Consider the following 11,060-nt stretch of genomic DNA (forward strand, 5'->3'; position numbering starts at 1 on the left):
CTTACATTCTCAAGGGGTAATGTCTTTGCTTGCTCATTGTCTTGCATATAGTTCACACATGATTCTTCAGCATTTATTCTTTTTGGTTGGTTTTGTTTCAACTTTTGCGCCCATGATGTTAAAGACTTACTATATGGTAAGAAACACACACATACACCATAAGTACATATGCCCTTTTCAGTGGGGACATGAAATCAATTTCTTCTTCAAGGTGAAACATAGGCACTAAAACTCCACTGCCTTTGTGCATTTTTGAGAAACAATATAAAGTAATGAATGCTAAAATGTTTAAGGGCTCTTTTTAAAAAAAGTAAAACAAAATAACAAAACCATCCACAAACAAACAAATCAATGAAGGGAAAAGTGCTAATCAACTGCACCCATAATTAAAATGGTTTTCCTACTACAAAAAAAAATCATAACAAAGAGCTCCATATTTTTAGCCAGGCAACTATTTTTTGGTCTCTTCAAGCAGATGCTGATCAAAACTACAAAATTAAGCTGGAATGCAGTGTTTTTTCTTATTTTGTTATCAGTCTGGTTGTAAAGATTACCTAAGACACACTAAGGATGCCTTCCAACTCAAGAGAACCTTCAAGGATAAGAAACATCAAAACAAGATATAGAAGGAAACAGGAAAAAAAAAGGGCAGAAGAACAGAAACAAATAAAGACATCCTGAAATTCTTCTTAGAGGTAGATGTGGAACAATTTTCCCATTTTGTTAAAAAGCGATTCTTTGAAAAACTACATATTGTCCCAGTTTGGGACATACAATGGAAAGAATGAAAAAAGGTTACAACTACAAATCAAAAACCACCACCACCACACACAGTTTGGGTTAACTGTAATTCCACTTTGGTTTGAAACCTTTCTTCCTTCAAACTGAGTTCATAATACAAAACAGAAAGCAATTTCAAAGAAGAAAAACTTGTAATTTTTTATAAAAAGGACAAAAGAAAAAAATCATACATTAATGATTTCAAAAGTTGTCTTAGAAAGGTTTTTCAAACTGAAACACACTCGTGAATTGAGCTTCTCCAGCTCTAAGTTTTCCTGGCAGTCCATGAATTGCAGCTACCCCCCTCATGGAACTGTCCAACATGAATTGAATACTGGAATAAATCCCAGCAGAAAGGAGGAAGAGAACATATATGATCTACTTATCTGCTATCTGCTGAGATAACACATTTCCAAACCACATCCTCTAAAGAAAGCTGATTCTATGTTTTATTAAATACTAAGAAAATGCAAGTTCATTTTCACAATTCTCCATTTTTCTAATAGCAAGAAAGTTTTTATCTCTGCAGACTACTATCGGGGACCCACAGCAACATGCTGCCCATGAGACCTCTGATACTGCTCATGGCCACATGAAGCCACTGCCATTACAGTCCAGTCTGACAGGGAGAGTAAAATACATTGTTAAATTCTGTGCAACTAGAGCAGTGCTTGGTCAGTATTATTGCCAAATTAGCTGGCTAGTCTGTCAAAAAAATAAACTTGGTAGATCCACGATCTATTGAATAGAGCAAAACAAAGATCAACCAAAAAAAACCCAACATGTTTGGCTGTTGTCTGATACAATTTATTGCTGTAATGCATGCATATAAGCTGACAAAAAAAGACTGGTTGAGCACAATAGCAAAATATCAGTCATATAAAACTGGTAATCAGCACCTAAAATTCTGGTGCGCAGATAACTACTATATGCAAACTGTATCTTAGCTCATATTTGCACAAAAAGTAGATTTTCATATTTTTCCCCAATGTATCTATAACAGATAAACACTGCAGATGCACATATGCATAATGCAGAAACATTAGACTAAACAAGTAACTTTATCTATCAAGCAGCATAGTGTTTTTTACAGTCAAGAGGTTCCATTCAATTCTTACACGCTTCCAGTTACCAACAGCTGTTTACTGAATGGGAACTGTCTACAATAAATTAACATATTTGGAAAGTTTATCACGTACCTGGGTTTTTTTCCACATTGAGCTTCATCAACTTTATGTTCATGTTCAGCAGGAAAAACTAAAATATCATTCCTTCCTGATGAAAAATTTTCCTCTATTTTTTTTTGTAAAAGTTCTCTTTTATTTTGAACGCTGGCTACAACTGCGTCACTCTGCAATACTGCTGCATCACCCTGTCCTTGTGAAGTTTCCTCCATGTAGTCTGTGCACTTGCTAATGTCATTAGATTTGCCAGGGTTCAGTTCAGAGGCGGAAAGTGTACCATACCCACTATTCATTGAAGCATCATTTGCAAAACATTCCTGATGCAGATCAGATGCATTTGGCTGACTTTCTGCTTCATTAGATCTAAGTTGATTGACAATGCACTCATTTTCTTCAAAGATTTCAGAACACATCCCCATTTGACTTTCTAGTGATGAAGAAGTGTCTGTAAACTTGGCAGGCAAACTTCTGCTCTTGCCGGCACCCCAATTGCTGGTCTGCAATTTCACTAACTGCCTTATCTCATCCTGAATCAGCTATAGAAAAAGAAAGGGCAAAATTCCTGTGAGATCAAGCTACAAATCACATTTATACTGTGATGCATCTTTAAGTCATGTTATTAGTGAGAGAATTGAGTAGTTATTTCAAATAACTCAAATTTTTCAATGTGTAGACATCTCATGCATAAAGTAGATATATGCATATTGTGCAAAACAGTAAAATGTGCATGGTAACAATCCTTAATTCCATGCAGTGAATTACAGGTCTCAGTAGTCATTTAATAATGTAAAAAAACATGCATGCATGTATTCACTACATGCCTTCAGAACTATAGTTACCTACCAGCCAGCTGAAGAAATATAAACTATCTATGTATGTCATTAGAAGTGGACAAAAGTCTTTTGCTAAATTTAGGTCTAAAAGAATTTATAACTTGGATATAATTTTTTAAAGATTGCAAGGATGCTTTAATGGAAGTATAAACCATTACTCTATTACGCTAATAGGAATAATGTACCTCTGTAAGATTATTTGCATAAAACTCGACTTTAAAATACCCGATTTAGGTAATATGTTATTAGGCTGTTCATATAATACAAAGACATACATTTTGATTGTTTTGATATCTGATGGAGTGGAGCAAACCTATATTTAGATCACTTGAAGATATTTAACAGGTCACTTACTCTTTAGTCTGCAGTGTCTGTGAAGAGTTATTTCAGTACATTAGATAAGTAATATTTTTTTAAAGTTTTACAGTTGTGCACTGGTATACTGAAACAGCTCTGAGAAACAACTAATGCTTTTGTCAAGGCATATGAAAAGACTTCATGCTAGTACCCACAGCTGTGTCCTTTGGCCAGCAATCAGCACTTCTACAGAGTTACATTGAGATTACTGAACTCTGCATGAGCACACAACTCATTACACACTGTAAGACCAGAGTATATAGAGGTTTTCAAGAACACATTTCAAACTAATTTCCTCAGGGGTGGAGGAAAAAAAAAAAAAGAACTTGCAATAATTTTACAAACATGGAACTCTACTAATGTTTTTTCACAGAATTACAGTATGTTACTCACATATGAGTAACAAGTGGAAAGCACAAACTGAACAAAAACCATTTGTTCTCTGAAAGTAAGCAATAAAATATAAGACTTAGTTTCAGAGGAACCTACATGTAACTAGTCAGAAGCTAGTCAGAAGTAAGCCTCATATGTTTTATTAACCTGCAACAGAATTAACAATTGAATTTCAGCTGGCTTTCTATGAAAAAAAAACAACAACAACAACAACAACAAAAAAAACCAAAAAAACCAAATCACCCCACCACCAAAAAAAAACCACCACACCACAGGATGAAGTCTTCTGTCATAATAATGGTTTTTGTTGTGCTAATGATTTCAGTCATGACTGCAGCGATCATTTGTGTTTAATTCTGTGATTCAACACTGTCAAGGAAGGTAGTGAAGGGAGAACAAAAAGGAAGAAACAGAATTGTGGGGGAAAAAAACAAAACTGATCAGATTGTCTGCTGACATTTAATCTTTGTCATTAATAACTTGTGCAGGAAGAGTAAAAGGCTACTATTCTAATTAAATAGCACTTTTACTTCTCTTTGCATAGTCACAAATAAAGTCTGATTTTAGGATGATCCACAGGTGGTGATAGTTTGTCATTAGCACACTTGTTTTCTACTGTATAAATCACATAAGCCAAGGGTAGACCCCACTGATTCCAAAATGAACTCAAGGTCTTTTGATCCATATTTTCACATGGATGAAGATACATTTTTAAAAGCACAGTTGGTCCTGAAACAAGCATAGAGCAAGCCTTATCTCAGAGTCACATCAATGCTAATGCAGCATCTTGCTTTTCTACCACAAAGAGTAAATTATTATTTTTGTCTTTTTATTAGTCTTACTAGAATGTGTTGAGTTGCCTGTATTTCAGTATGTTCACTAGGTCACTGGCATACCAGTTTAAGTTTGGAATAGCTCCATCTATTTTATCTAATGCACTCATACAACTGGAAGTAAATTATAGCTGTTGATTTTATATTTAGTGTGGCAATTCATGCATTTAGTAAGTCCCTGCTGAGACCACAAACTCAACTCTTCCAGAGGTAGCCTTCCTATTAAGAAAGACAAAAACCGGCAAAGCCAACACAGTGGATTAGTCAAGACTATGATTAGCAACAAGTGAATCAAACCACTATGGTAAGAGGAAGGAAAGGGTAAGGAAACACTGGCAGGACAAAAATAAGAAGATGGGGGGGGGAGAGATGGGGAGGTGAGTGGGGAGAAACAGGAGATAGGATAAAAGGACAGTACCTCTTGTTAATTCAGTTCAGGAACTGTTGATTATTATAAGTGTAGAGGGCATCAGGAAAGGGAAGGGAAAAACAGCAACCGAAATGATGAAGATAATAAGCATTATATATTTATAGAATTACTGTCTCTTATACATACATATACATTTCTTCTGTTTTAATGCATAAATATGGTTCAGCAAAAAAGTGAATCTTCACATGGGTCATTTTTCATTCTTAGAAAGGAGACTGTTCAACTGAAAGGTGAAATAAGTGTTCAGCTATTACAGTGAATGTTTTCTTATGCTATATACTGTCTAGATGAGGGAATGACAAGTTGCATAACATTTTCTAATCAAGAGAAAACTACAATGTCTCAAATTAGAAATGATACAGTCTAACAGTTAATAATAAACAGCTTGTACCTATGAAATCCAATTATCCTGTGGGCATTCTGAACCAAATGCTTGTGAAAACAAAACAACTGAAAACAAATAATCCAAGAATCTTCACTTCTGAAATGGTTCCTACAAGTTACTTTGTTAATTAGCCAAGGCTGTCTCAAATATGCATCCTGTAAATAGGCATTGCAGTCATCCACTTCCATTACCTGCCTGTCTGAACACACTTACAGAAAAAGATGAGTGCCAGAGGCCATATTGCATTGTTTTGGAGGGGGGTGGGGTTGGGGGGAAGAAAAGAAACATTCAGCCTAACATACCTACATGAACAAATCATTACTTACTTGGATTTGATGGTGGAACTGCTCTTGCTGGGCAACTATTTGTTCTTGACATTGTTTTTCTACCAGTCTCAATAACTGTAGCCACCTTGTCTATTAAATCACAAAGTAAAATAATTAAAGCACAGTCATATTGCATCTCTTACCTTTTACTCTAGCTACAAAACAGTTTTGCAATTTTATACTTAGGTGTTGACATAATACAAAATTTAATAACAGCACTGTGGTTGTCCACTCCACAATACATGCAGCCCCCTATAATGTCAATCAATGGAAACAATTCACCATGGACACATTCACTTAAAAAAGGGTCATTATAGACAGCAAAATAACACATCTCTACATCAAATGACTTAAAAGTAGAAACAGCTACAGTAGAAACAGAAGAAACAGGAAAGTACAGTCAAATTTTGGAAAGGTTGATTCCAGTTCAATAAATTATAAGCAATTTTAAAACTGATAATTAAATATCCCTATGTCCAGTGAACCATTTGCTTCAATAAGAAATTCTTCTCTTCAACAATCCAGCTAAAGGCCATGATGCATAACTATTTAGTGAAAACAAACAAAAAAATAATTTAAAAAAAACAGATCACATATATAGTGTTGCTAAAATGTGGTAAAATCTGAATTTTAAAAACTGTTTTATGCTAATGTTTGTGGAGCCTGATACTTGACGCATAGGACACGGGACATAGAACGCATGTGCCTAGACACAGACATCTATATTCTTTTCTTAGAGCTGTTAAAGAGCACCCAAATTAAGCATCTGTCAAGACACAGTTTATGGACCACAGCCAGAAAGCTCAAAAATTCTGCAGGAACAAGCCCATGGTGTGGAAACCTCATGTTCCTTACGGAGACTAAAAATAATGATAAAATTTAAAATAAAAAAGGACAAAAACAACATTAAAAAAAAAGGGGTTGAAAGAATTAGCTGATTGAACCTGCATCATGATTTTTGTGTTGTTTTAAACATGGAAACAAACTAATCAGCTACACAACTTTACAAGTGGAATAAATAAATAAATAAACTAAAACAGATTCATTTTTAGAAAGAAAACTTCTAATTTCTAGGATCACTTCAGACCAGTTTGAAGTACTACAATTTTAAAGGTTTAAATTTTTCAGTTCAAAAACTCACAATCTTTAAGTATTGTAACTTCAAAAAAAAAAAAAATTCACATCTGTATTGTAAAACACTACGATAAAAAGCTAAGGTATTGTAAAAAGCTAAGATAAAATTGCAGTAAAAGCCATCCATGTGATTAGTTCATACATTGTAAAAGGATTTGTCCCATCATGAAGTAACATACTTATATAGATCTTGCTGCTAAACTATATCACCATTAGATTTGTCTCCCAAAATGCAAAGCCAATACATTAATATGATTTTTTTCAAATAAACTTTAATATCAAATACCTCACAGTTCTTCACAATTTCTGAGTCAGCATTTCCAATGTTCTGGATATCTTGCATAAAGGAGGCAAGCAGCTCAACAGAACCAGGCATTAATGAGGACCTGGTATTCCCTGAGTAACCAGAAACTCCATTGGGATTGGATGAGGGACTTCTAGTGAAACATGAGGAAAAATATTTCAATTTTTTTATTGTGCCAGTTGTCCAACATAGTGGCCAAAAGAATATACTACATATGTTATGCAGCCATAAAAGAATTATACACTTAATTTACATTGTGACCCTCATCATGCTGGAAAAAAAAAAAACAACAAAACAATATGGTCATAAGAATGAGGATGTTTTTCAAGAAAATAAGAATGAGGATGTTTTTCAAGAAAATGTGAAAGAATCCACAGCATGCCTCATTCTTATCCTACATACTATTAAAATGCAGTAGCTTTCCAAGAACAGAGACATCATAATCAGCATAGATATTACTGCTTACTAGTACAAACATCAATCAGTACAGCTTTTCATCAAACCTATGTGCTTCTCCATAGGTTCTGAGGTCAGAAGCTTACAGATACAAGCTTCTGTGTAACAATGATTTATGAAATCCAAGACTACTGCCTTCTTTTGAGAAGTTACACATGCAGTTAGCGACTTGTTCTCATCTTAATAGGTTAGTCAAGAAGAACCTCTCCTAATCTGTCGCTTAGGCCATTAGTCCATATTTGCCCCTCTTATTGAATGGGAATACCTTGGGCATTGAACAGAAAAACAATTCAGTTTTCAGCTAAGCTGCTGTTCTCTACAAATGACTTAGCATAATGCATGATCTGCCCAGAGAATTATATCTTACAAATTGTCCAAGACAGGTTTCCCCCCCGCCATTCTAAGAGACACAAGGAAATGGAAGTTATTAAATTTTTAAGGAAGACTTCACAATTCTTTCGGTTAGGCTTTTCTCATTAAGGATTATACCTGTAAATGTAAAAAAACCCCTAAAATATATTGCAGAGTATTACATATTATTTCACCTTAGTAACAATGTTACTATAAATGCATACTAAGCAAAACAAAAATAATAAAAATATTTTTTAGGAATTCCTTCAACACATTACCTGTTACAATTCAAGTTACAGAGCGAGCTGTGGGTATTTCTCACATCAGAGTCTGCAGAAGATGAAGGGATTTGTTGTACAGTATTCACCACATCACAGTTTTCCATATCTTAGTCCCAAGTATGACGTTACCCCGAAAATATAAAGAAGTAAGCATCAACTTCTTATTTTTAAAAGCCATTTAACTTTGTTGCTTGAAGAAACAGAATTTGATTAGAGACGGTTGTTTCAGCCAAACCACCCCAGAAAGCGCTAGCATTCCACAGCGAACCTCTCTTCCCTATCCTCTGCTATGCTTGCAAACAGGTGCTATTTAGTCAGCCTTGTACTTGCTGGGACTCCTACAAATCAAAGAGATTCCTAGCTGTGCATCACACATCTAGACTGGGCTGTAAAAGGTGTCTGAATCCAAAGCATCCCAGGTAGAACAGTGTTGTTGGGGTTTGGTTGGTTGGTTTTTTAAATCTGAGGCTCCACAGACCGTTTTTGAGACTCCTGTGAAAGGGCCCATTATCAATGTATTTAAATCTGCTGAACAGGGATCTGTGCCTTCACTGGAAGAAACACACCCACCAAAAAATAAAATCAAGACCCACCGAGTTAGACTGCCGTTGACCAGTTCTGCCATTTATGTGTGTAATATTTGGCTTACTTTTTTCACAGAATGCTTGTTTTATTACTAATATATAACCATAATTCAAAAAGCTTTGAAACTGTTTTGAGCTACATTTCTTGCTGATTAACAAACAAACAAAAAAATGTTGTCAAACAGGAATCCCAGAGCAGTTAAAAACAGCAGCTGGTTAACTGAAAGCATCATAAATAAATAAATACAAAATACTTGTGTGATGGTCTTACAGTACTCAAAGCAGCAGTTTACAAGAATGGCTGTAGAGAAACTGAAATATTCTTCCAGTTTCCATACTTCCACTAAGAAACACTTGAAATTCATTGATACAGTTCTTCTATAGTTCTTATTTCAGCATGTTCTACACCCTAATTCATCCTATGTTCTAACACTGAAGAAAAACCTTACAATCATTTCACGGATGGAGAACAAAAAGAGACATTAAGAAATACCGTCCTAGTGGTCTGTGATAATACTACGAATAAAACCCTGCTGCCTTAAAGAAGCACAACACCTTCGAAGCACAACACCTTCAAAGCACAACCGTTCTTTACAGGGCTTACAAGGACCTGCTACTGGCTTTTACAGATTTAAGTTTTCATTATTTGTAAGTACATATATCCCTAACAGATAGCTTCAGAAGCATAAAAATTATTTCCACCAGAAGGAAACTGATGGACAACTGTCTGATTTTTCCCTGTTTTACTGGAGCCTGTTTGGCTCTAGCAGAAATGTTTTCCAGGTACTCACTCAAGCTGTCTCCTTTGGGCAGGGCTGAAAATGCAAGAATTAGAAGGAAGTTATCACAGATACACATATCCCTTTGGCAGAACTTCTTGGGATAAATGAAAAAAGAAAAAAAAGCCTTTCTTCTAGTGGTCAGAAGTCTAGAAAACTTGAAGGTTATCAGGCACCTAACCTGACAGATAAAGCACTAGCTGCAAGTATCTCTGGAGCAGCTGGATGGCAATGGTGGGGGCTACATCAGTCACCCCCATCTCCCCAGGATGAAATCATGGGTGGCCTATCTCAGCAGCACAGCTGATGGGTGGGACTTAGCCGTGACACAGGCTCGTTTCATAACCTCATTACAAGTCTGCTAGCAATAAAAAAAAATATTAAGTGAGCTATAACTGGGCTGAGGAACAGCTAAGCTGTCATCTATTGTTTCCATAGCACAGAACAGTCCTTATACGGCCAAGTCCCTACATAAAGGAGCAGGATTAAAAAAACAAGCTGCAAGGTATTTTGACTCGTAAGTATCAGTGCTGATTGAGACGCAAACACCGGGGCCAGCACAGACTCGGAGACCGTGTGGCTCTGCATCTCTTCCTGAGCGAGATCGGACTGCTTTTGATACCTCTCAGATCGCTAAGGGGTGACAGGGCGCCTCGGTCCCCGCTTCCCCTCCCGCCACCGGGCCCCCATCTCCCGAGGGACCCTGAGAAGAGACAAGGAGCCTCTGGGCTCTGAAGACCCCGTCCCCTCACGAAACGCCCTCGCCCCAAGAGCCAAGTCCCCTCTAGGGACCCCCTCCCCTCACAAGTGACCCCCTCTCGCCACGTCTGCCCCCTCAGGGTCGCCTCCCCTCAATTGGTGACCTCTCCTCAACTGGCGCTCCCCCCCCCCCGCGTTCCCTCCTCTCGTAAGTGACCCCCTCCCTCCCACTCAGGCCCCTCAGGCTCCCCTCACAAGTCTCCCCTTACCCTCAGCTCTGCCCCCCTCAGGCTCCCCTCCCTTCACAAGCGTCTCCCTCCCCCAGCTCTGCCCCCTCCCCCCGGGGACTCCGCCCCTACCGCCCCCCAGAGGTCAAGCTCCGCCCCCACGCTCCCATTGGGCAGCTGCCCCTCGCGCCCCGGGATGTTGACGGCGCCACCGCCTGGGATTGGCTGGCGGGCCCGCCACTCGTCGGGGAAAGGGGCGGAGCGGTGGAGGCAGCCCCGCGGCGCTGGGACGCGGCCAAGTGCAGCGGCGCTGCCGGCTCCGGCCTCGCCACCTGCCCCCAGGGCTCGCCCGGTTCCTACCCGCATTTCTGGGAGCCCACGAGGAGGCGTTCGCAGCGGCCCGAGAGCTGCCTCCACCACCGACCGTTAGACGATAAACAGGCGCGGCCCACCGCCTCCTTCCCGGCGATTGGAGGCCGAGTTTCGAAGGTGGTGGGGTAGAGGCCACTCGAGACAGAGCTCAGCTCGATGATTGGCCGTCTTGACCGCGCGCCAGGCCGCGCCTTCCCTTCTGATTCGCTACGTGGAAAAGTACGCGCGCCGCCGCGAGGGGGTTGGCTGGTGCGGCTACGCGCCGCACCGTTTCCCAGGTCCTGATTGGTAGTGGATGGACGGCGTGCGTCGGCCCGCCCCTAGCGCAACGATTGGTTTCCCAAGTGCCAAT

At 38.8% G+C, this 11,060-nt stretch overlaps 1 protein-coding gene across 3 annotated transcripts in view; it reads right to left on the bottom strand.

The window, feature by feature from the left end:
* MPHOSPH9 (M-phase phosphoprotein 9) overlaps positions 1-10,883 on the bottom strand; it is a 31,804-nt gene extending 20,921 nt beyond the window's left edge. Inside the window, exons 1-6 of one of the 3 annotated variants that reach the window (XM_075041384.1) lie at positions 10,696-10,883; positions 8,045-8,176; positions 6,942-7,092; positions 5,522-5,611; positions 1,980-2,500; positions 6-129 (exon numbers count right to left, since the gene is read on the bottom strand). In XM_075041384.1, coding sequence (XP_074897485.1) covers positions 6-129; positions 1,980-2,500; positions 5,522-5,611; positions 6,942-7,092; positions 8,045-8,151 — 993 coding nt within the window. In that variant the 5' untranslated portion in view covers positions 8,152-8,176; positions 10,696-10,883. Of the gene's footprint in view, positions 1-5; positions 130-1,979; positions 2,501-4,798; positions 4,822-4,936; positions 5,034-5,521; positions 5,612-6,941; positions 7,093-8,044; positions 8,177-10,695 lie in introns of those variants that run through there. The other 2 variants (XM_075041385.1, XM_075041386.1) reach the window with 2 other exon arrangements.
* Between the last annotated feature and the right edge of the window lie 177 nt (positions 10,884-11,060).

The sequence above is a fragment of the Buteo buteo genome, chromosome 11 (assembly GCF_964188355.1).
Source record: "Buteo buteo chromosome 11, bButBut1.hap1.1, whole genome shotgun sequence".
Lineage (NCBI taxonomy): Eukaryota > Metazoa > Chordata > Aves > Accipitriformes > Accipitridae > Buteo > Buteo buteo.